At 36.8% G+C, this 26126-nt stretch overlaps 2 protein-coding genes across 5 annotated transcripts in view; one reads left to right on the top strand and one right to left on the bottom strand.

Annotated features, from left to right (window-relative positions):
* Positions 1-20165, bottom strand: part of LOC129757490 (calsyntenin-1) — a 218922-nt gene extending 198757 nt beyond the window's left edge. For 2 of the 4 annotated variants that reach the window (XM_055754749.1, XM_055754752.1), the window contains exons 1-2: positions 20036-20165; positions 17702-18000 (exon numbers count right to left, since the gene is read on the bottom strand). In XM_055754749.1, coding sequence (XP_055610724.1) covers positions 17702-17819 — 118 coding nt within the window. In that variant the 5' untranslated portion in view covers positions 17820-18000; positions 20036-20165. Of the gene's footprint in view, positions 1-17701; positions 18001-19964 lie in introns of all 4 variants that reach the window. The other 2 variants (XM_055754750.1, XM_055754751.1) reach the window with 2 other exon arrangements.
* A 3111-nt stretch (positions 20166-23276) lies between these two features.
* LOC129757492 (CWF19-like protein 1 homolog) lies at positions 23277-25757 on the top strand. The gene is made up of 4 exons (XM_055754755.1): positions 23277-23387; positions 23454-23620; positions 23952-24384; positions 24724-25757. The coding sequence occupies exons 1-4, from the start codon at positions 23368-23370 to the stop codon at positions 25703-25705; spliced, it is 1602 nt and encodes a 533-aa protein (XP_055610730.1). The 5' UTR covers positions 23277-23367; the 3' UTR covers positions 25706-25757.
* Positions 25758-26126: the final 369 nt, after the last annotated feature.

The following is a 26126-nucleotide window of genomic DNA, read 5'->3' as shown; positions in this document are numbered from 1 at the left end:
GAAAATAATTCAAGTTTTGTGTCAGTCTCTATTTTTGAGAATATTATTCTCATCCAAAAAACCGTTGAAAGGTTCTAAAGAATTGAAATCAAAAGAAAATATCTATTCCCTTATTCTCCCTTTTTTATGGAATAGATATCTCCCGAACATTCAATAAATTCAAATACCAACACACCCTGTTGCGAAATTCGAAACGAGAAGGTGAAAGGATGATACAATCAAGGTCAAATAAGTTTCGTAACATCTCGAGTGAGATTAATGATAAATCGCTTTCCCCGGGAGTGAGTTAATTATCCCAAAATCAACTGCCGGCCCCAAATGATACTTAAGAATCAACCAACTGAGGCTCGAAAAGCCCAAAATATCCATTCGATGCCGAAAGGTTACTGCCAACCCAAAACCTGTGGGTTTAAATCGAAATGGGAGTCATCCTTGCGGATCATACTTAGGGCTGCCCCGAGGGTTTACGTTATAGTATATCGCTTTATGGGAACACCTTTTCTTATCGTCTGCTTGAGTACGCTTTGCCGGGGCAAAGCGTGTGACTGTAAAAAACACACACACATATACTGCTTTCCTATTTGTAATGCTATAAATTAAACCCGGTGTTTTTAATTTAACAAAGCTCCGACAGCCAACTTTTCATACTCCTTACACGTGCGAAGAACAGCAAAAGATATGATGAATGCTTTATTGTAAGTTCATCTCATATGATCTAAATTCTGGCGAACCAGCACATATGAAACCGCACAAACACCTACACAAGATAAGGGTAACCGACACTTTGTCCTCTGGGGATGCATGAAAGAAAATGGGGACCTGCTTTTCTGGTTCATGTCAGAACTTTAATTAACGGAGCTTTGTGAAATATGAGGTCTCTCTACAAGGTCCCGTGCTACAGCGCCATCAAGGGTCGTCAAATCTCTTTAATTCTCACGTTTTCATACATACATAGGTTTGACCACAGTTAGTCGTGGGAAACATTCGCGTTGGGTTTTAGCATTTGAATGTGAATTTTCAGGGTTTAAGTAACTGAAACTAATAACATAGTTGGAGGGCAGTAAATACAATAAAACTGATTTATGAATTTAAAAAGATAATTAAGATTTTTTAAACGTTACGGTAAGCTTTTTTAACTTTATATGAGTTAAGAATATTCAAAAAAGTAAATATTAATCCATAACTTTTAGATTTTTTACAACCTCTACCAGAAGCATGAAATTGGCAAAGGTATTTCAATGACAAGGTTTGCTATTATTTAGGCTTAAAAATAAGAAGAAGGAATAATCATAAATTACCAAAAAAATAGACTTTTGATATTTTTCTTTATTTTATCTACAGTTCTACACGTTAAGCAATTGCAATTCAAAAATGGGAATTTATTTAAAAAAAAAAAAGAGGGAAATATAAACAGTGTTTTGTAATGTGTTAAACCTTTCTAAAACTCCACGAAATCGTGTTGAATAAATGCAAAGTTATGCTTTCTCTATATTCGTAAGAATAGCTTAGATCTACAAATTTAGCCTTTTGATTTGAAAATAGGCAAACATTAATTTGAAGAATTTAGCAAATCTTTTGAGAATTTGCATTGTATGTGATTCTCATTGCGTCATGTCAAAGTACTATCTAAAAAATGTATACACAAACATTAGTTTTATACTTCTGCAGCATATTGAGTCATGCACAAGGAATAATACTCTCTACTCTAAGGCCGATTGAACGGCGCATAGGGCTGAGATAAAAGATCTCCACTGCTGGCGATCCGGAGCCAGCGTCTTCACTTGCTGCCAGCCAAGGTTCTCGTCAACTGTGCGGATTTCAGCGGCTAGACTTCGCCGCCACGAGCTTTTGGGCCTGCCTCTTCTTCGTTGCCCATCTGGATTCCAGTCAAGTGCCTCTCTGCAAATCTCGTTTTCATCTCTTCGCAGCGTGTGCCCAATCCATCTCCACTTACGTTCCCGAATCTCGATTTCTAGCGCCTTTTGATGACACCGGCGATGAAGTTCAACGTTTGAGATCCAGTTGCCAGGCCACCAAGCGCGGATGATGTTCCGCAGGCAGCGATTCACAAAAACTTGCAGTTTTCGCGTCGTCACCGCATATGTGCACCAAGTTTCACACCCGTACAGCAATACGGATTTGACGTTTGAGTTGAAGATTCGGATCTTAGTTCGTAGAGAGATCTGGCGTGACCGCCAGATGTTTCGGAGACTCGCAAACGCAAATCGGGCTTTTCTGATCCGGGTTTCGATGTCCTTCTTGGTACCACCATCAGGCGTAATCTGGCTATCAAGATACTGGAAGCACTCCACTGTCTCAACCTGTTGTCCAGCTACCACGAAATTGGAACGATTTTCTGTATTGATTTCCATCGACTTGGTCTTTCCGACATTGATTTTGAGACCTGCTGCCTTGGAGCTTTCGGTGGGTCGTCGAGTTTGCTCTGCATGTCTTGTTGTATTTGGGCGAGCAAAACAATATCGTCTGCCAGGTCGAGGTCGTTCAGTTGCTCCATGGTTGAAGGATTCCACGGCAATCCTCGGTTTGGTCTACAGTCAATCGATCCAGTCAAGATCTCATCCATTACGATGAGAAAAAGCAGCGGTGACAAAATACATCCCTGTCTCACTCCAGCAGTTACCGGGATTGGTTCGGACAAGACACCGTCGTGCAAGACTTTGCACGAAAATGCCTCGTACTGTGCTTCGATGAGATGGACTAGTTTCTCTGGGACCCCTCGTCGTCTAAGAGCAGCCCAGATGTTTTCGTGGTTCAGTCGGTCAAATGCTTTTTCGAAATCAACGAACGAAGCAGAAGAGAGTCCTGGAATTCGTTGATTTGTTCCAGTATGATTCATAGCGTTGTGATGTGGTTCACACATGATCGTCCGGATCGGAATCCAGCTTGTTGCCGTCGGAGTGTAGCGTCGATTTTCTCCTGGATCCTGTTCAGGATCACTTTGCAGAGTACTTTGAGGGTTGTACAAATCAAAGTTATGCCACGCCAGTTACCGCACTCTGTTAGGTCTCCTTTCTTTGGGACCTTTACGAGGATACTCTGCATCCAGTCGGCCGGGAATGTTGCAGTATCACAAATGTCAGCGAAGAGACGGTGCAACATTTGTGCTGACAAGGCAAGGTTGGCTTTGAGCATTTCAGCAGGAATGCATACGATTCCAGGCGCTTTGTTGGATTTCATGTTTTTGATTGCCGCTTCTATTTCAGCCAGCGAGGGCGCTTCCGAGTTGACGCCATTAATGCGACTAACTGTGGGCGCCTCGAGCTGCGGGTTCTGTTGGCCATTGCTATTTGTAACTCGGAAAAGTTGATCAAAATGCTCAGTCCAACGCTTGAGCTGATCTGTTCGATCTGTCAGCAGCTGACCTGCTCGGTTTTTCAGCGGCATTCTTGCATTAGTCCTTGCACCACTAAGGCGGCGAGAAATATCATATAATAATCGGATATCTCCAATGGGCTCTTTCTCCCTCTTCGGCTAGGGAGTTTGTCCAGGCTCTCTTGTCTCGTCTACAAGCTCGTTTAACTGCCTTTTCCAGCTCCGCATATCGTAAGCGGGCGGCTGCTTTGGCTGACCCGGTACATGCCTGCTCAATTCCGACTTTCGCCTTTCTCCGATCGTCGATCATCCTCCAGGTTTCATACGACATCCATTCACTTCGTCTTCCACAAACTTTACCGAGAGTACCATGGCTCGTCGTGATAGAGGCATTCTTGATTCCACACCACTGTTCTTCGACAGTTCCGTCTGTCGGCAGCTCCGAGGCTCGGGATTCTAGTTGTTCAACGTATGCCCTTTTCACCTCTGGATTCTCCAACCGGCGGACGTCGTATCGACACCCGACTTTCTCCTCGCGCCGTTGGACACGCGCAACTCTCAGTCGTATCTCGCCAAGGACGAGGTGATGGTCAGATGCAATGTCTGCGCTTCGTTTGTTGCGGACATAATAGAATGAACACAAGGAATAATAGATGGAATTTAATCTAATTTTCATAGGTGATGGAAAGAGTTAGAGAAACATGTGGTATCAAAGAACGAAAGAACATAAGCCGTAAATATCATGAATTTTTCGAAAAAGATACAACGGCTCACCGGCAGAACTTGAACCTGCAATCTCCGCTTCAGGAAAACGGCGCGTTAGCCAATTTCACCACGGTGAACATGATGAAATCGGCCACCACGAGCAATCGAGCTCTGCCGATCAACTGCTGGACCTTCTATCGAAACACCGTGTATATCAGCGTTACCACATATACAGATTTTTCTGTAAGTATACAGATTTTTTGGAAATTTTCAAACACAGAATCTGTATATACAGATTACAGATAATTGGAAATTTATACATTATTATTATAAATCAGAGATTTTCAAAGATATTTTGATTATACTTTGAGTCAATCAATAATCATCTGCTTAGATGATTCAATCATCCAACAATTATCACGCTTGCTAATAAGGAAGAACTTCTTGATTAGAGTTCGGAACCGTTACAATGCACTACAACAAGCAAATGGTTGATGAAAGTTTTAAAATTTAAAACCTGCGTTTAAGAATTATTCACCAAAATTGGTCATTGCATTATAGGAACTGTAACTTTTGATGGTAAAGACTATTGATAACTAATGTTCAAATCCCAACTGATTGTTAAACCCCAGAAGGGCACAGTTATAATATTTAACGGAATATATCGACCTAAAACGTAGGGTAACCTTATTTTTTACACGTTTCACACATTTTGTCCGTTACAATTAATTGGACAAAGTTAAAGCAAAAACGGTTCGCGTATACAAAATATCATGTTTAACGCTCTGGTTTCTTAATTCTAATCCGCTTTTTTATTGTGATAATATCTTAATGTGATTCGTAGCGTAGAGATTACCAGTAAAAGCGCAAAATGTTAAATAGAATTACACAAACATTTGGTATCTTGTTCCACCTTTTGGGCAATTTATTAATGAACCATTGTGGCCACTCATTTTGATTTTTTTTTCTTGCATTTTTTCACGCATAATCTTATGTATTCTCGACTCTCAAAGGTTAAAATTGAATTAATATGTGAATAACATTATTTTCGAACATATGAGAGATAAATTCTTCGCGCTTTCGACGCTTGTCAAAAAATTGTAAATATATAAGAAGAAATATATAAGAAAGGAATGTCCATTTCAATCATTTTACGGCAAAAACTAGAAGGAATTGATAAATAAGCCGAAGCCGCCATTTAGAATGTTCCGGTTAACTGCCAAAAATTCACTCGCAGGGTCGCAGATTTTTTGGCAAGTCAGCTTATATTATCTATTACCTTCCATGGAAGATTTACAGAACTCAATTAGCTGCCTTAGTTTTTTTCTATCATTAATCGAAAAAAAAGTCAATTTTTTAATGCATAAGTTATCCCAAGCATTAGAAGGTGTAGAAAAGTGGTGATTCGTAGTGATATTCAAAGCACCAATACTTAGGTTTCCTTTCTTATTTAAATGCAGAAAGCAAAGCAATGCAATGGTTTGACCCCCAGTACAGCATCAACCTAAGGGTCGGAACTATTCTGCGCACGTTCCAGTTGAAATTTTAACTTGGATTCCAACTAATTCCATAATCCACGAGTTTCTAGGCAGGATAACAACTACTATTCCGGAGCATAATCAAACATTTCGGCGTATCTCTTTTATAAGAAGAACTTTCTGTCGATACCGGAATTTCGCACAGCGACTGTTCGACTGCTATGGATTGATAGCCATGACTAGACAGGGTTCATCGGCTGCCAATCGATTTTTCCACGGAAAACGGGAACCTAATCGGCATCATTCCAGTTAATCTCTGGAATGATTCATAATAAAGCTTCGCTGTAGAAATTCAAAATACCCTAATTGGCAATCCATTCAGTAGAACAATTCCTCAACATCATTAACCAACCATTAATTGATTTCTGATTCAAAAATTGAAGCAAAAATAAATGGATGGTGGTAAGTATGAAATTCTTAGCAGTACATTAAAAAAAATCTTTAAAGAACCAACCAACTGACCATGTCGGACGATATAACTCATCACAATCAAACATCGAACACAGTTGCACCGGATAATTTTTTCAATAAATCAGCACCAACATGTGAAAAGGGTATTAAAGACAAGTAAAAAATTCCCGTTTTCAGCGAATTCAGGTAGGCCAATATGAGCTCTACCCGTTTTTAGTTTATCAGTTTCCATTAGATTTAAAATACAATTTGAGCAAAGGATCTAAAAGATATATGTATAGCCATATTTTGGCATTATAACCACACAAATTTGTTTATACACCCTTTACTCCACAACAAAGCAAACGGTCTTGATGCAAAACATTAAAAGGGGAAAAATTTAAAATGCTCAAAGTTATTCACTCACTCCCAAAGAGAGACCCTTAAGCGGTTGTAAAAAAATAAGGGAAATCTAATCTCCATCTAACTCTCACACTTGAAAATACCCTTTTATGTTTTGGTCGAAACTAGTCAGGTCGTTGTTCAATGAAGCAATTGGAAATTGGATCGCAGTCAATTGGAAAAAGACAAGTGATTAACTGTCAATCCATTCTACTTGTTCCGACCAGACTTTATTGAACAGACTCATAGGGTATTTGTTTCCATCTGATGGTCACTAACTGCTGTCATATAATCGAAACAAAAAAAAAACGAGGCATCAAAAATTTCAATTTTAAAACACAGACAAATTATTTTAATGGAGACGACTAATTTCACTTTCCTACAATCAAATAGCATTGCTTGCATTATTAGAAAGAAAGAGCTTGTAGGAGAATATCGATTCGACGCCAATTGATATTTCCTAGTGAACGAGATACTTTAAAAACTCGCGAGTGGAAGGTACACAAAAATTCCTCTATGAAGGAGTCTAAATGTCAGCTGGTGTAATGTTTTCGTTATCAGTTTCGTATTGGAAACTGCGGATCGCAACGTGTCGCAGAACATTTTTATTTTATACCACGTCGTGTTTCCTTTTTTTTTTGATTCGGGAAACCACTCTGGAGCCCTCCAGAATCGCAACCAGTGTTGTGCACCCGGTGCCGGTGCATTCACCGAAGGTGGCCAAGATTGAAGTCTCCGTCGTCGTCGACGTTGGCTGCAATGGCACCGTTTGTTGCCAAAGGTGCTGCTATAGGTTAAGTCTCCTTACTCTACATCTACACAGCAGAGAGAACGACTTTCCCTCCAGCCCCCTACCATCTAAATTGGTTAGAGGTTCGGAAGTGCTGTTTCTGCAGAACTGCAAAGTTGGTTCTCCTGCAGAAGAAAAATAGTTATAATAGTTACACTGGATCGTATATTTTATCAAACGATGCAAGGAGCAAAGACAGGTACGAGCGAGGGATGTTGGCCAGGAAATGGTACGTTGTTTGCATGGAAAGTGGTGTGGAAAAGAAAAAAAAAATCGGCAAGCATGGCTGTTAAAACCAGAATAACGAGCCTCTGAGTTCGTTGAGAGCCTTAGAACACCGAGAATTGATGGCGGTTACAGACCCGCAGTCGACCTGCCATTTGGCAGGCATGGCCATCAGGTCAGATTTTGTACTCGGAGGTGATTCTTGCCGATGCAGAATGTGGGTCAGCTCTTCAACAATCGTACCTATATGGAGAAGCAAACGAACGTAAAATAATTCAATTGCACTAGAATCGAGTTTTAATCTCTGATATTAAATCTAAATGAAGAAAAAGGCGCACGTGGTATAATAGTCGGATTCAACGAAGCTTGCAAGTGCGGAACAAAAGCACTGATTTCGCTCCGGAGACTTTCCAGAGCCGGTGAATTGCGGTAAGGTATACCACCTACAATGGTTAGTGCATAGCTTAGAACGGGAGCCGGTACGATGGACAGTTTTAATAGTGGCACTGATGAGAGATCTTGGAATGCTGTTACGTTTTTACGATATGGTTGATGATAGCAGTTTTAAATCATCAATGATCGATATCTATTCCATGAGAAAATTTAAATAATTTAACTGTTGAGTAAATAACATTTTAGATAACAAGAGTGATTTAACAATAAATTAGAGAAAAGACAGAGAGAGGAAGAGAACTATGTAGAACAACGTGGCAATCAAAAAGTACTAATACCCTCTTTGACTTTGACACGGTTCGATTTTGGAACATGTGCCAAATTCGAACGGTTTTCTGAAACAGCAATTTGTAATATTTTCCGTATGGACTGGACCAGTACATTTGTTGAAAACACCAAAATATGTTTTGATGTCCTTTATTGTTGTTTAAATGTACTAACTACGAAAACAATGAAAATGCGATAAAGCACCTCACATGACATAAATGACATAAATAACAAAAATTTCAAAAAACAAACGAAAGACTAAAAATAATGAAAAAAATTAAAAGCATCGTAAGCTTTTTTTGTTTTGATTATTTGTATTGTTCGCAACATTCATCAACGATGCAGTTGGCGGACAGTCATTGAAAAACTTATACGGTAAAGCTGTGTTCTTGGGCTCGAAATAACGGATAAGAAGCTATTAAAAATATGACATTGTGAATCTCAAATCGCCCAACATCCAAAACCACAATGGCGATAATTGATTGGTGAATGAATGTAAATAAATTTTGAGGAAAACAATCAAAAACACCTTTCATTCTAACAAAATTGTTCAATGACAGAATTATCAAAGGGATTTAACAAATGATAGAACAATGTACATATGCATTGTTCATGATTCGCATTGTGAAGTGTTTGCTTCTTTGTCACATGAGAAATCGAATTTGAATAGCTCAATTAAAATGCTAATTGCCCTTTCTCGTTCGAAGGATACCAACCAATTACGCGAGTGATTCAGCGTACAATCGCTTTGGATGAATAATTTTTCAATCGTCTCTTGCCGCTAGTGATATGTTATTGAAAGCTCTGCTCGCTACCACTTTGTCGTCATCTAGCGGCATGCGTTGTAGCTTTATTTTGTCGGACGGCAGAATTTCAAATGAGAGTAGAAAAATATCTCAGTTCGTAAGGACCCTAGAGTGGTGTTTAATGATGGCAAACGAAAACATACAGACAGAAGTTAACATGATGAGACTTCTTGAATTTTGTTGAAAATTTTGGATCGCTGTTATGCAAAAACGTAAGAACACAGGATATTTGTTTAATGTATATTGTAAAGGCTCAAAAATATTTTAAGCAATTTGAACAGTTAATCGAATTGGCTAAATATAAAAATTTTTATCGAGAGTTAAAAAAACTCGCCCCCTGGAGTAATCAGTTGATTACGAAAATGACCAATCGTTTAGATACCACTTATTTCCTTAACTATACAAATTTTAATTATTGGACTTTTTCACTTGTTGTCTGTTGTTTTTTTTAATTATATTTTAATTATTTTAACTAAAAACTACTTGTCCCAAAACTTAACGAAAATCGCATTGTATCACTATGAAATCTTTAAACTTATTCCGCGCATTAATGCTTACTTGAAATTTTTTCTTCTCATAAAGCTAGCTCAAATGCACAATTCGAAATGATGTTATTGGCACTAATTAATCTCTGCCCGGCCAGGGAAAACTTTGTTCCAAATTAACTGAGACCGGTTGTTCACTCGATGGCAGAAAGTTTTCCGCTTCTGACGTGCTCAAAACTGATGGAAGTCAACAACTTCGAGCGGAATGGTTCACCGCTTCGATGGGTTTCTTCCAGTAGGTACCTACTTTTGGGTTGGCAACATCATCGGAACGGATGAGTTATAATTAAGGTTCGTTTTCCCCGATCAAGATTGATGGTTGATATTAGCAACACGGAGATGGACCGAAGCGACTCGTTGTCCTTTAACAAAATTGCCTCTTTTTTTAAAGATTCGTTGCCATTTATGAGAATCTGAGGAAATAAACATTTGGTAGCGCCAAGTAATCAGAAAATTTCGATTTCATTTGATACTGTGAAAATTTATAATTTAGTCGCTAATGTGTTAGTCGTTCGTGACTCTTTCGTTAAACCTGCATTTGATATTATTCGGCTTATGACAGCTTGAAACTTTTTTTAGACGCTTAAACACGCTCTTTTTTTTAACTCAAAATTAAGTATGGCAGGGGTTCAACACATAGTTCGATTCTATGAACTTAAAGTTGAGTACCCTTTTTCCTCCTTGCGATGGTTCAAAACGGAGTTCGAACTGTGGACTCATAATTGATCCCTTTTTTTCCTCCGGCGAGGGAGCAAAAGCTGAGTTCGACCTTATGAACTAAAAATTGAACTCTCTTTGTTGAACTGAAAACATCCTTAATTTGAGAATTTTAAACATGGTTCAGAACTTCAATCGCGATTTTCTCGAAACACATCAAGTGGCTCATACGACCTAATCAAAACAAACTCTAGATTTCTTCTAGGACACCATAACTTTGGATGCTCAAAAGAAAACTCTACATTCTCGCCGAACCGCTCTTTTCCTCCTAAAATTAAGCAGATCTAATCTAAATTTATTGTTTTAGAATTCTTGTAACGTATATCAAATACATTATTTGGCAAAAAAAAAACGAAACATGTTTCAGAAAAATAGCTGTAATGCGAAGCATTCAAGAAAGGTTCTTTCAGTGCATTTGAAAGCTGGAATGAGGAGCTGTTGTAAAAATCGTACTTTTCAGTCAATTATCCGCCAAAGTGGTCTCTGTAGAAGTGAAGTGAGAAATGTAATGAAATGCAAAGTTTACATTATTTGCCACTTTTGATATATGAAATGCAAAATAATAGAATTTTCGATATAAGATGTTTTGAGCCTTTTGGTTAATCTGCATTTCTTTAAAATTGACCAAATAGCTGGCATACTTAAAAACGAACACAAACACAAACAGGATCCCAATGAAACTTGATGTTTCCTCGAAGAGATTCCTTTTCACTTAACTCTAAGCGTACAACTTTCGAGGATATGATGGCTAGCATCTTACAAATGCTAAAACCACCAACCCACAGAACGTGTACTATGTATGCCGTGACCGAGATTCGATCTCACTACCGTTAGCTTAGAAGACTTGAAGGCTATCCTCTACGCCACGGGCTGCGACTTGCAACCAGATTTTGAGTCCACACGCTTTTTTTTTAAACTCAAAATTAAGTAGTTTTGGTTCAAAATAGCACTTCGGTGGCATCCCTCAACTTTGAGTTTGACTGGGCAATAGCAAAACTAAGTTCTGATAGGCATACTCAATACTAAGTTCGGCAGCCGAACTCGAATTTATACTTTTTTTTCGAGGGTAGCTTATTTTCGGGGAATTAAAGGATGATTTAAATTTGTTGTACCCGGATTATGCTGTTCCGGTACATTGCTTTGCAATTACAGAGCGGTGGAAAGTTTTGACACTCCCGGTCAAAGAAAACTTACGGATGTTACTTCCCACGGGAAGTAAACAACATCCGGAAGTTTCCGGACATTCCAAGCCGCTCACCATATGATGACAATGACGGACAGAATTTTACGCTGACACGGTGAACATGCATTTCATTATAAAGTTCTTTCATAGTCTTCCGGTAATTGTTCCGGAGCGACAAAATTTCATAGAATCGAACTATGTTTTGAACCTCGGTCATACTTAATTTTGAGTTAAAAAAAGAGCGTGCATTAACGTAAATTCCCTCATCGGAACTACATACATCCACTAAAAAAAATAAAAACCTGTTCTAGTGAAGTATCTACACCAGCGTTACGTCGATAGACGTTGTGAAAATTGTTATTCGGTATCGAATTTTGAATACAGGGAATTCGCCTACATCACTGTTTCGAGAAAAACGCGTTCAAAGTTTGATAGCTCCATAAGCTCCCAGCAAAAATACTATTTCGTTTTCTTTAATTCTCGATAACCAAATATCCTTCAGACAACTTTGTGCAATGAAAATGTAGATCTCTAAATGTACTTTTTCACCCAGTTAATAAAACCATTTGATAAATTTGGCGCATTCGCCCTTTTCAATTTATAACGAATTATCTTTTTTCTGATATAGATATATGTATGAAGAGACGCGATTCATAACAGTCTACGCGATAACTTTTTCGCCAGCAATCTAAGTATTTACCAAAACGTTACAAACTCTCTATCATTTGTAAACATGATAAAGCGACTTGCGTTCAACCTTAAATAATTCGTGATAGACAAGGAATATTAAGTTCAGATAATTCGCTCGACAATGGAATAAAAAAACGCAGTAATTGGGTGGACACTCTAGATTTCGCCAGGAGCTTATTTTCAACAGATTTTCTACCTTTTTGGTTGCTTTTGTATTTTTGCTCTCCCAGTTTAGCATATGTTATATATGAAAATTATTCTTAAAAAGTTGTTTGATAGTAGTAAATCATTAATTTAAAAGTAACATTCAAAACCTCCTGTTAAATTCAATGCAACCGACTAATTAAGAATGGCTTTGAATCATGATAAACCATACATTTTATTCGGATAAAGGCATCATGAAAGGAATCAATCGATGGATAAGGTTCTGAATTAAGTGTTTTCGGTTATTTGCTAACAAATGGAATTTCAACTGTTTTTCAAGCTGTCGTTAACTAGCGCTAAAAATTCACCAAAAATCAATTTTTCGACACCAAACTTCCTGTGTATGTATTTAAATGTTGTTTCCATAGTGTAAAAACGCTGTGGAGCAGACAAGCAATTCGAATATACAAATATTCGTATATCTTAGAAAACAAAGGAGGTGTTCTTGCCGAAAACTAAAACCACTGATGAACTGATGTACAAGCTCGAACAAAAAATCTTCAAAAACTTGTGTAAAATTTCTAGTGCTCTCTTTTGAAGAAGCCGTTAAAAAGTGACGAAAAACAGTGCCACCTATTGCTTGATTTGTAACTTTTGAACGGCGCAACAGATGGCACTGTTTCTAGATAGCTCTTCTGCAAGTAAGAATTTTTCGAGAGGGCGAAATGGTGTTTGAACTCATTATTAATTAAATTTAAATACAATTAGATGAATTGCTCTGTGTATATAATTAGATGAACTAAGAATAAATTTCAGCTGAGAAAAATAGCATCATTATTATATTGTCACTAGAGAGACTGACGAAATGACACATATACAAGCTTGAATTATAAAATTCCAGAAACGTATACATAATTTCAAATGCTATCATTTAAACAAGCCGAATCAACTTTTGAAGTACCTGATTCTTGGAAGAGCGCAATTGTATATGATCTCAAAAATTAATAAACTAACATCGTAGAAAAATGGACGGCTTCAATATATTCACAGCAAGGTAAATTCATCTGGTTCATTTTACCTCGATTCTTTTTACTAAAGAGGCTAACTAACAACTTTGAACAAGCCAGACGAACCAGTTATTTTATCCAGTTGAGCTTAAAATTAACAATCCAACGAAGAAATACAGATTCTAGGTTTCTCTGAGCGGGCATTTTCACGCATTATATCTGTTTATATTAAGTGCTTCATGCTAGTTTGAAGCAATTCGAAAAACAGCATTAAGCGTAAAATTTTGATAATGCAAATCAGAAATGTGTAACGAATCTTCAACTTCAATTTGATCGAAACTCGTCAAATAGATACGACCTTTTCATAATTGACTAAAAGTTTGTTGTTTTGTTTTGTTTACATTTCATTTTCTTTTTGACAGTTCTCTCTGGTGTCCTTGGAGACATCTGGTGGCTCAACCAAAAAACATAAAATTGATTCAAAACGGTCGTCGGGACTTTACACACTTTTCAAGGCTTAGCTTGTACATCAGTTCATCAGTGCTAAAACTTTTGAAGTCGAAAACTAAAATGGAATGTCGAAAAGTAAGTGCATCGAGAGTTTTTAGTAAAAACATTTGAAAAAAACTTTGTTTTGAGACTTTTGTTCAATAAAAAAGGTAGAAAATAAAGGAAAAAAAGTCTGATTAATAGAACCAATCATGTTTGAGATGAAAAACATTAGTCAATTAATACATTTATATAGATTTTCTGACAAAACAAGCAAAAACTGTCGAAAACTAGGTACTTCGCCCTACTAGAAGCTACATTAAACAAAAATATTTTCAAAGCATGAAAAATATATTAAATAAAATTATTTTCCGACACGAATGCCATAAGGATGGTAAAGTATCACTAGTAAAACTTAAAAAAAAAGTATTTTCACCAATACTAAAAGAGAAAATTGGGAGTTGATGTTCCAGTTAATGTAAATTAAGGAGTCCGCTGAAAATGTTCTATGTGATTTATGTATGGTATTTTATCAATATTTGTCCTTTATTAATTTCTTTCGAGTCTTTTTATTTATTTAAATATTTTGTAAATTTTCAACCAATGAAAATTTTATTTTTTTTTTCAATTATTCCAGTTTTTTGTTGTCCTTTGAATTATTTTCCTGTTGCTCTATTGATTTTAGTCTTCTAATTCGTTGTGGTCTCTTAATTCTTTTCACTGTTAAGTTTTTTTCAGTCTTTTTAATTGCTTTGAGGCTCTAATTTTCAATTCTAGAGTTAGTTTTGATTACGTCGTATGAACCAATGTAAACAAAATTGAGTTATTGGCTGCAAACGATTGATAAACATGTAATCTATCTTAGAAAAAACTTTCATTTTATTTGATCAATGCATAAATTCTACAAAATGGTTTGAAATTAGGACGTATGATGATGACTTTCTCATTTTCGAGTGCAATTTGGTTTTTACCACTTTTTGCATTGCACTGGATTGGCGTGCAAAACAAAGGTCGCAAAATATTTGTTCGGTTCGTTGGTTTTTGCGACCTTATGCATTTTTTCAGAAAATGCTGCGGTGAGTGATGTAAAGTTAAAAATTTAAAAAGAAATTGTTTGTGAGAGTTGTTCCAGTTAGTATGATTATACAAACTTCTTCTTTTTATTGTAAGGTAAGTTCAATGCGTATCTTTTATGACTGGACTGATTTTCAGTTTCATCATTTTTCCACCACAGATGCTGCCAACAAAACTAAAAGCGTTTCGTAGAAACCGGAGATTCCAAAGAGAGCATATCACCCGCGAGGACCTAGACAAAGCTCCAGGGATTCAAACGTAAGTCACTTTTTCTTGTTCTATACTATGCTGATTGGCACATGACGAATTCCTTTAAAACCCATTCCGGTAATTACCATTATTTAGATGAGCCATACATAATGTTAGAACTTGAGTGCTTGAAGCTAAATGATAAGTGATAGAAATGTTTAAGACACATGTTATACAGTTTAGAGATAAAATTTAACAGCATGCAAAACGACGTTAGAGCCAATCATGCAATGCCAAAAGTCGTAAGTACGTGTTCACTCGAACAACTAAATGTGTGCCTGAATCAAATACACTAGTCTAATTCTCATCTATTTTCTTATAACATACCGATTTCTAAAGACAATTCCGCGCAATATTTTAAATAGTAGATTTAAAAAGAGGTTACAAAACTTCAACAGTGATTTTCTCGAAACACGTCAGGTGGCTCATACGACTTAATAAAAAAAAACTCTAGAATTTAAGTTTAGTTTAAGTTAAGGTTTATTATTCGAAATTACGGTAGCCTCAAAGCTGGGGTGTGAAGTGTCCCGATTTTTCAGGATTTGTTCTGATTTTCGAGAGGCCTTCCTGAGTTTTCAAAGTCGCTTGAATTGTCCTGATTTTTGAAAAATGGCCCTTAAAATGTCCTGATTTTTTAAAAATATCTAAATTATTACTAAATTTATTGTGAAATGATGAGAACATCAAACAAATCTTAAATAAAATAGTTTAACCGATGATGATCTTTGGTTCAAATGATATATAAATATTTCGATATTAACTGCAAGCCAGCCAAGATTCTCCTCGCTCCAGTTGCGTAATTTAAGGCGTCTTCAGCACATGTATTTCGCCAAGCAGAGGTGCATGTTATTTTCATCAATTTAGGCCGGAACAAATTTCGAATCCTTCTTTTGTCACTCAGAGTTGGAACATCGCGAGGGGGGGGACAATAAAAAATAATGCGCAAAACAAATAAATTGGAATAAATTGCACAAAATCTTGCATGCAAAAAATTGCATGCTATATCATTGCACAAAACCTATAAAATAATGAAATTTTTTATTGAAAAATTCAATAAAATCAAGAATACACATGGTGAAATTACTTCCATCTTCTAAAATTTCTTTTTTGGTCTTGTAATCTTTCGGATACTTGAATTTTTTATCAAAATTTCCATGAAATACTAAAAACTTTATTTATTTCCCCCTTCGGGTTTTTGGAAATTTCGAAGGGGGGGGAGACAAAAGAAGAAATTGAAATTTGTTTCAGCCATGGGCGTCCTGAAAAATCCTGATTTTTATCATCGCGCTGTCCTGATTTTTGACAAAACCACCTGGTACCTCTGCCTCAAAGTTACATATAACTGTTGTACAAGGTCGACGATAGTAATCTTGTAATCATTAGGGGAGAATGGGGATACTTGATCCCCTTTGCTCTGTTAAATCTTTTAGAAAATTTAAATCTTTTCATAGATTTTAGCCTTGTAATCTTTTTAGTGAGTTTTCCAGATGTTCACAGCATTCGAAAATTTACTATAAACCAGTAAGGTCCGTTTTTCATATAATCATAAATTTTTGAAATGTCGGTATCGAATTTTGAATACGGCGAATGCGCCAACTGTAAACAAATCCAGATAATCACATAAATGCGCTAAACTTTTTATTTTACATCCGAAAATATGATCTCCTTTTAATTTTGCTTTTTTTAGTGAAGTTAAATTTAATTTTTTAAATAAGGCGAATAGCTTTTTTATGAGTGTGTAATCCCACAGCTCATTCGCCCATTTCCCCTCAAAATTTCGTCGCAAACAAAAGGGCCAATAGTTATTTCGAGATGGAAAAAGGGCATTGAAGTTTTTGAAATATGTTTTCCCAGGATGAGGAGAAGCACAAATCAGCATTTATAAGATCGTTGAATGTGCTAATGTGTTAATGTTAATCATTTGGACCCGCTTTTAAGCCGAAATTTGCTTGAATATTGCTTCTTAAATGAGTGATCCAAAAGGCGAACAGTCATTCTGCAATTCAAAAGGGCGCTCCAATTTGGCGAACGAACAAAATGAGAGCATCAGTCTGTAGTAAAAGGGCCCACAGTTATATTTATTAATTTTTTGAAGTAATTAGTACGGAAAAGCTATATTGATCGATCGGGTGATGAAATTAAATCAATTTAAAGGCATTTTAGCGACTTAATTAGTAAAATGATTGTACGCAGCTAAATAGGAAATTGACTTTATTTTCTAAAACTTGGAATGCGTTTTTCTCAAAACAAAGGTCTTGGCGCATTCGCCGTATTCGAAAATCGATACCGAATTATTGTGTAAAAATTATTTAATGATAAAATGAAACCAATTTTTTACCAAAGATAAAATACATGTTTATCAATCGTTTGCAGTGAATAACTTAATTTTGGTTATATTGGTTCATACGACCTAATCAAAACAAACTCTAGATCGTAGATGAACTAGAATCATTTTTTTCGTGAGACGTTAGTTTTTATCGTTGAGTTTTTTCTGTTAAATCTTTTAACAAATTTAAATCCTTTCATAGATTTTAGTCTTTTGAATCTTTTTAGTGAGTTTTCCAGATGTTCATTTTCAGATGTTTATTCGTGGAGTTAAGCTTGTTGCCATTGACTCAGGAGACCAGACGATCTTCCGTCTGAGTTTTCTTCAATTACTAAGATAGGTAAGTACTTGGTCAAATAGATTCTTACCTCTTGAGTCGTAATAATCATCATCGTCCTCCTGTTCTCCCTTCACTTGGTTGCTGTAGAAACTGCTGCTAGCCACTAGAACGATCACGGCCAAGTAAATCCCTTTCATTACAACCATTTTCACGGTTTTTCGTTATCCGAACGTGTCCTTTTCGTTCCACAACACAACGCACTGGACTTTCTCCTATGGCGATTCACTTATTTCAAATGATTTCTTATTTTTATTTTATCCACTTTTCAAGCACATAATCTCATGATTATTTTCATGAATTAACCTTGAAAAAGCACTTGTAACTTCCCTGGGAAACAAGAAATATGACACCTATTTTAGATATCCAGTTGTGACGGCTGACTGATACTTGAGTGCGGAAGAATGTGAATTGAAGATTTTTAATTTAACGTAAGGTTACACTTCAACTTGTCTGCATCAAATTTTCACCATGATTAGAAGGAGCTCTGTTATGAGAATTTTGTTGATTTAAATGATTTACTCTGCTATCAAACTCTTGCTATGTTTTCCACTTTCAATGCCAATTAGTGCTGTCTTGTTTAAACGACGAATGTTAAGATTGATGGCGAGAAAATTCCTTCTGGATGCTGCACGATCAAGCACATAATTCTTATTTTTCGCATCTAACTTTTCAGCATCATTGTTTCCCTTCCACGGTGTTGTTTGACTGCGGGGGTTGGTCACTAGTCAGTCAGTGGCAGAGTTTTGCACACACATACAGCCCTTTGCTTTGCTGCTGCCGCTGCTGAAGCTGAACTCGTCCGTAATCTCCGTAATAGAAGAAGAGACCAGAGTCACCATGTGTTTGCAAGTGTTGATGTAACAACATTCGCTCGACTCGGGTATCAAGAAAACCTCGAAAGCCAAGACGGCGACACGATACGATACAGCTGGATTTTCGCGTCACAAAACGAGAGCTCCTTGATAAAATGCTCATCAGATAATTTATTCGGGAGCGAGATGGTGATGCCAAGCATTTCCAAATGCATTTCAATTTTTAAAAAAAACTGAATTTTTAGTGTTTTGGAACAACAAATATCTCAAGAACTTTATCAAGATTACGATGATCGAAACTGGATATTATGACCAGTTTAGGAATTTTGATGATATTGTAAAAGTTGTACCCATGATTTTTGTTATATATTATTTACATAGTTAGGTACATTCCTGCAATTCATTTGGACCATGGCAACCGTTCTCCAATTTCTCAGGTATCCAACATTCGCCAAAATTACAATTTGTTTTTGAGAAATGTTTTCCCAAAGAAAAAAATCTTTGAATAACACCGATACTATTTGGTTGTTTTTATATCGATCTAAAATGCCAACGCTTTGATCTCTCTACGAAGATTATTAGGGTTTCATGAATACCTTACACAAAATTTGCAATTTGCACCTGAGAAGCGTTCAAGGAATTTTTATGCTTCTTCGTATTCAACACAACTACTTTCGAAGGGCTGTAGGACACATCCAAAACAAAATTAATCCTTTCCTTTCTTAATTCGACTTCCAAATATTTTACGTGTAAAAAACATGAAGCATGAATTATCTCGAAGTTGTGATTTTGGACGACTTGATAGAAAAAGAGCAAACCAGAAAACCAGTTTTGATATCCCACACATCTGACCAGTGTGGCCAGATTGCAAACCGCTCAAATCCGTATATATAATTTGATAAAAATCGAAAACCTTGCAATTTTAAATTTTCAATGATTAAGAATGATTGATGAACTTTTTTTTCGTCAGTTTGAATTTTCGTTTATCCGTAGGATCCCTATGATTTTGTCGTTAATCTGTAGAAAATCCGTAAATTTGGAGCATCGATCTACGGAGAAATCCGTAGTTCTGGCCACGCTGCATCTGACAGGGACACAAAAAATGGTACAAAAGAAAACACCGATACATCGGATGAGTCACACCAACACTTGCTTTAGTGCGCTCTCGCTCTTTCTTCCTTTTTCACGATTGCCTCTCACGCTTGTGCAAACAACATCCCATATCAACATCAGAAACTTGATGTTTTCTTCTTGTTTTCTTGCGAGATCTCTCTTCTTCTCTTCTGGTGGGCTCTCTACTTTAGCTCACTTTTAGCGCACCAACATGCCGTCTACAGGTGTGTATGTGTGCGTGTAAAGCCTTCTGTAGAAAACTGCGGAAAAGACACAAGAGTAGAAATTCTCGTTTCCATTTACAACAGGTTCAAGAAAATTCAGCAATTTGACACTTTTTCACCAATCCAAAGGGGTTCCACGCACTCAAAATCAAAAGTGCACCTGCACTGAAGCACCGGCGAACAGTTTGCACTTTGTTTAGAATCGATACGCACCGCTAAAGAAGGAATTAGCCTCCTGCTGGCAAGCGAAAACACGGAACAAACCGCACGGCAAAACTCGTCGAGATCGATTGAAAGAAGGACTACCAATCCGAGTTTGGAGAAGTCATGCATGATGGCTGCACTCAACGCTCCAGCTCTCTCGTTTTAGCACCCACACCTTTGCGACGGTGCAATTGGTATCCCACTCTAGTTGTCACTTCGACAGCGATATCACATTTCGTTTTATCCATTTGGTTAGGAAAAATTTCGTTTATCTGACTAGGAACTTTGGTAAGCACTATTCGAAAACGATATCAATTTCAAAATAAACGTTTGAATAATTGCACCGCTACTTAACAATGAAAATCTGAACTTTTCCCCATACATTTTAGAGCACAAAAATTTGAATGATATGGTTAATACAGCTTCCAGTTCTTTCTCAAGGAGTCTGTAAACTTCGCTGTTCATCATGGGGACTATAGGCTAGTCCAACTATAGTCATATTTATAAAAATAAATTTGTTTGTTTATTTTTATTGAGCGACATTTATTTAAATGTTTATAACAAAACTAAATATATTTATAATAATTGCTAGTGGGTTGGCCATTTTTAGCCTACAATCGGCCATCATACATGCTGACATGCTCTGAAATCGAAAATAAAAATAAAAATTATAAGAGCAAACGCACCAATAAGTGAGTATACGCGGCCCGGTTTTGCTCATTTCAGCGGACCGGTTTTAGGATACACACTCTTTCGCGCACCGGGCGGTAGCATAATTATATTTTCAAATTCAGCATTGCACTGGGAAAACTTTTGAAGAAAATCTTAATCTTAAATTAATACGGACCGAGTAAATTTTCGGAGTCGTCAGTTTTTTTTTGCTAAAATTTCGATTAATGTTGGTCTTAAAAGCTGCTATCCGTAACGTGACGTCAAAGTCTACATCCTGGTTGAACATGCCGTACAGCAGCAGCAATTGACTTAACGCCAAGCACCTTAGACGACCAGCAATCGGGTCCGATGACGGATGCAGCAAGAACTTCTTAGCAGTTAGCAGGATGTTTGCTTCGCTTGACCTCGTTATCATATCTATAGGACACCGCTTTCAACCGGTGGTGGTTGTTTTCGGCGACCGATTCAACTTTGATCCTTTCGGCAAAGCGTTGAATTTCCCTTACGGTGTTTCCAATTCCGTGTCACCCGTTTGCTGGATTGTGATTAAAAACTTATTGAATTGTAGGACGACTTGATTGAATAGAATAAGTTCAGATAAGAATGTATTTTCGAATTAAGCTCGATTTTGTTTTCAAAACGCCGGGCACTTATATTTCCTAACACATGGACCCGAAAAACAAAATTCAACAAACTAAACAGTTCAACTAAAATTCAACTTTATTTATTTATTATATTTCTATTAAAATCATACTTTTCTAAAAAATCTTCAACTTTTTTCTATCCAACGTGCTGACTGAAATAGTTGCTGCTCCGAAAAACGGGGAAAAACAGTACTGGAATGCCACCCATATTGGCCGGTTGGATACAAATATCCTGCACAGCGCACTGGTCTCGATTATTATTACTCCATTAAATCTTCAGGAAGCAATCGTCGGACTTGAAGGGCTTTTTGGAAATATTGCATGGAATTAGTTTTTGTGCAATAAAAAAAAGTTTCTGCCCAAGATGCGATTTTTAACAACTCCGTTGAAGCCCTCGGCTCGTGTTTTGACATACATACAGTGGTTCGCTTCCGTCATAACGAGCCATATTGCTGGCCACTTCGCATTGATTCAGAATCGAGTAAACAACTTCGTTTGTTTAATTCTGCTTAAAACGGTAGAATTTTTTCAGTGCATGTTTGCTCTCGCCCCTTTCTAGTGAGCAAATTTGGTGATTTTGTCGGTCCCGACGGCAACGGCCCTATTTTGCTCACCTTGATACTAACCCCCGGTGCGGTATAGAAGTGATTAAATTCGCGAGCATTTTCACTTTGCTCGCGATTGCTGCGGATGCCCTAAGAATATACCTTTGGTCTAATTTGATTACATAAAACCCCACCTTATTTCCTACAAATAGTTCAAACGTCTTTAGTTTGATTAACCATGCACTTAAAATACAGAGAGGTAGACCTTTTTTTTAATTCCTATTTAAAATCTTCAAATCTAGAGTTTGTTTTGATTAGGTCGTATGAGCCACTGTACGAGTTTCGAGAAAATTGCTTTGGAAGTTTTGAAACACATTTTAATTTCTAGTTTTGAAACCAAAGTTCGGAATTGTCTGAAAAGTTGTCATCCAATATTACAATAGATTAAGAATATGCCTCCGTATTCGATACGGGCTTCAATTTTACTCTTAATAGTCAAAGTGTACTTACAACCTTTTGCCTGGATTGTTTGGCGCAAACGTCTTTTTGCAAAATGATGAATCCAATCTTGATAATTTGTTGCGTTTGTGAAATACTTTGATATTCCGTTGGAAGTTGTATGAAGTGAAGGTTCAAACAGTCGGAACCGTCAATATAACACGGAGGTGCCCGCTTGAAGGCTCCTTGCATCGGCTTGCGATGTACTGTCCATCGCAGAAATGTTTCTATTGGACTATGGACACTGTTCTACCACCTTTGACTCCGTTGCCTACCAAGTAAAGTGTATACTTAGTTCAACGCTGACGAATGTTCGGGATGTATCTGTTGGAGTTTGAAAAAAACTAAATGTCTCGCATATCAAAAATTTACACTTATTTTACTTACCCTGCACCAAATTGAAGTGAGCCGTTCTTCTTAAGATAACAAGAACACTCTCACAACCGATTTTCGTTAGATTTTATAGTGTATTTCACAAAATTTCAACAATTTTAAAGCATTTTCTACAAAAATGCAAAACGACCGAAAAACCAAATTGCCGAACTGTTGTTTTGTGTCCTTTTGCATGCACGATAATTCAGAGCAACACAAAAGGTCGTTAAAACCAAATTGCACTCAAAAATGAGAAAGTTATTTTACGTCTTAAATTCAAATCATGTTGCAGGAGTTATTAATAAATTAATTAAAACCAAACTTTTTTCCAACATAGAATGAATGTTTAACAATCGTTTGCAGTCAATAACTCATTCTTGTTTATAATGGTTCATACGACCTAATCAAAACAAACTCTAGAAATAACTTAATTCCTTTTGACATGATAGTTTCGCTTTCAGTTATAGCAAATTGTTTTTGGTTTTTCAAATCGCATTTCGTTCAGTGTAAAATAGTTTGGTAAACAGTAAACAAAAAAGACGTTCGTTTTTCATTGTGCAAATTTTTTTGTGAATCGTTTGCCGTTCGCAAAGTATTTTAAGCTCAAAGAATGGACTGTAAGCAGAAAATGTAAGTATTCAGAGATCTTTCTGTTGAGTAACTTTACAAGTGCAAATAAACAACAACTTTTTGCAGATTAATTGTGGGAGATGTGAACGGTAAATTAAAAACGTTTTTCGCGCGCATGGAAAATGTAAACAAAAAGACCGGTCCGTTCGATTTAATCTTGTGTGTCGGAAGCTTTTTCGGATCTTCGCCGGAAATGGCAGAGCTGGAAGACTACAAGAAAAAGCTTAAAACAGGTGTGTTTAAAAAAAATAACAAGACATATAACTATTTTTGTAATTTGCCTGTCGGTTACAATTAACTATTAAATAGTTTTTGTTCAGGTTAAGGAAATCACTTGTGTAACAAAACGTCTGGAGTATTAATAAATGTTTCATATCTCAAACATTTACGAGGTTGTACCCCTTTTGTAAATAAAACATTTACTAATACTCCACAATCATTAGTAGGTAGGCACATGTATTTCAACAAAGTATCCTCTGTAACCTAGTCATTAAGTTCTTTTGTAACTGTAACTTACACAAAAACACAATTTTTGCAGTAATATATGTACTTGTTCTATATTAGTTCCAGTGCCGACGTACATTTTGGGACCTAATGATGAATCAACGGCAAAGTTCTATAAAGAAGCACAAGATGGAGATATTTGTCCAAATTTGAGTTTACTTGGTAAGAGAGGAATATTTACAACCTCGAGTGGCTTGAAGATTGCATATGTAAGCGGTGTTGAGGCTGGCCAGTCAGATACCAATGGAAGCGTTCCGGATTGGAAGTTCACCAGAGAAGATGTTGTTACCGTACGAGATTCATGTCTGGCTGGCAAGTCCAACATGGGAGATTACCGCGGTGTAGATCTGCTGCTCACATCGCAATGGCCGGAAGCAATTAAGCCAAACGTGAAATGTACTTCTAAATTAATATCTTGGCTATCGGATGCGATCAAACCTCGTTATCATATTTGTGGATTAAATGCTGACTACTACGAACCTGCACCTTATCGGTAAGTTTTGTCCAACCAGATTTGACCATTGCTCTTTTTATTCTAAAGGGGCTTGATAGTTCTTACTAAGGAGGAGTTCTTTGCATCTTGTATCTCAAAACATTCCGTAAATTTAATTTAATTTTTTATTTTGTTATTTGTAATTTATGTTCAATTTTTGAATCATGACTTGAGATTTCCCATTGAGCATTGCTGCACTTTTGTTTGACTGATTATGCTGAAATGATTCTGCTGAAATGATTCTGCATATAAGACATTCTTTTTGAGGTTTATTTGTTCCTTTATCGTAAACGTTCAATTCTACTGACAATATAGTTAATAAATGTTTAATTATTTTAGTAACAAACCGGACAAGAACACACAAATGGAATTGGCGACGCGCTTCATTGCTCTTGCTGATTTTGGCAATCCGGAGAAAAAAAAGCACATCTACGCACTCAACCTAACCCCGGTCGAAAAAATGAGGATCATCGAATTGATCCAGAAAACAACAGATGAAACGGTTTCACCATATGTTGGTATTAATTTCAACGATAATGATACTGACCAAAAGGATCGGAAAGGTAATCAATATTTCTATGACTTGAACAATACCTACGATGACCAAGGAGGTCGCAAACGTCGGAGTCAGGGAAATCGAATCAGTGGAAACCAACAGGATCAACAAAAGCGAGCTAAACCAACTTTTGATCAGGAAAAATGTTGGTTTTGTCTATCTTCAGGTTCAGTCGAAAAACATCTTATCATTTCAGTTGGAGAGCACTTTTATCTAGCCCTCGCTAAAGGTCCAATTAACGAAAGTCACATACTGATCGTGTCTGTAACACATATACAAAACGCTTCTCTTCTCTCTCCTGAACAATGGGCTGAGCTAGAAAAGTTTAAGCAAGCGCTTAGTCAGTTCTACAAAGATCGAGAAGAAACCATACTTATGTTTGAGAGAAATTACAAAACGGGTCATATGCAAATCAATGCCGTTGGCATCGATAATAATGTTGTATGGAAAATCAAACACGTGCTCGAGGACAAATCCGAAGAGCACAATATCACACTGGAAACGGTACCAAAAGCAACGTCACCCGCTGATCTTCCACAAAAATGTCCATATTTCGTAGCTGAACTCCCAGATGACACAATGGCGGTGACCAGACAGATGAAGTATTTTCCTATCCATTTTGGACGTGAAATAATTTGTGCAGACAATCTGCTCAACTGCGAAGAGAAAATCGACTGGCGTCAGTGTAATCTGGACACGGCTGAAGAGAAATCTATTGTCGATAATTTCCGCGAAAGTTTTAAGCCGTACGATTTCACCCTTTAGAAAGATGTTGTACATGAATATGTTTTGTTATTCACTAAATAAATGAGTTGTAGAAAAACGTGTTGGTTGCAATCTTTTTAACTTTTATTTTCCATGGAGTGTCGACTCGGCACTATACGATATTTTGGAGTAAGTTTGAAGTTTCAATATAAAACTCTGTATTGATTACATTGTATTTTTGCAGACGCGAATGCCACAAGGATGGTAAAGTGTCGTAAATAGAAAAAAATGACATTTTATGGGATTTCGAACAAAATTACGATTAATGAAAAATTAAGGGGTCTTATTGTTCAAATAAGTAATTGTAGCTCTAAATTTTATGCTAAAACGCTCTCAGTTGTACTGAGCTGTCGAGATTATACTAATAAACGGAAGGCTCAGGTGCTGATCGAGAGCTTAGTTAAATCTGAGGTCTAGAGCT

Source organism: Uranotaenia lowii, chromosome 3 (genome assembly GCF_029784155.1).
Source record: "Uranotaenia lowii strain MFRU-FL chromosome 3, ASM2978415v1, whole genome shotgun sequence".
Classification (NCBI taxonomy): Eukaryota; Metazoa; Arthropoda; class Insecta; order Diptera; family Culicidae; genus Uranotaenia; species Uranotaenia lowii.
This window is presented reverse-complemented; position numbering and strand designations above follow the sequence as displayed.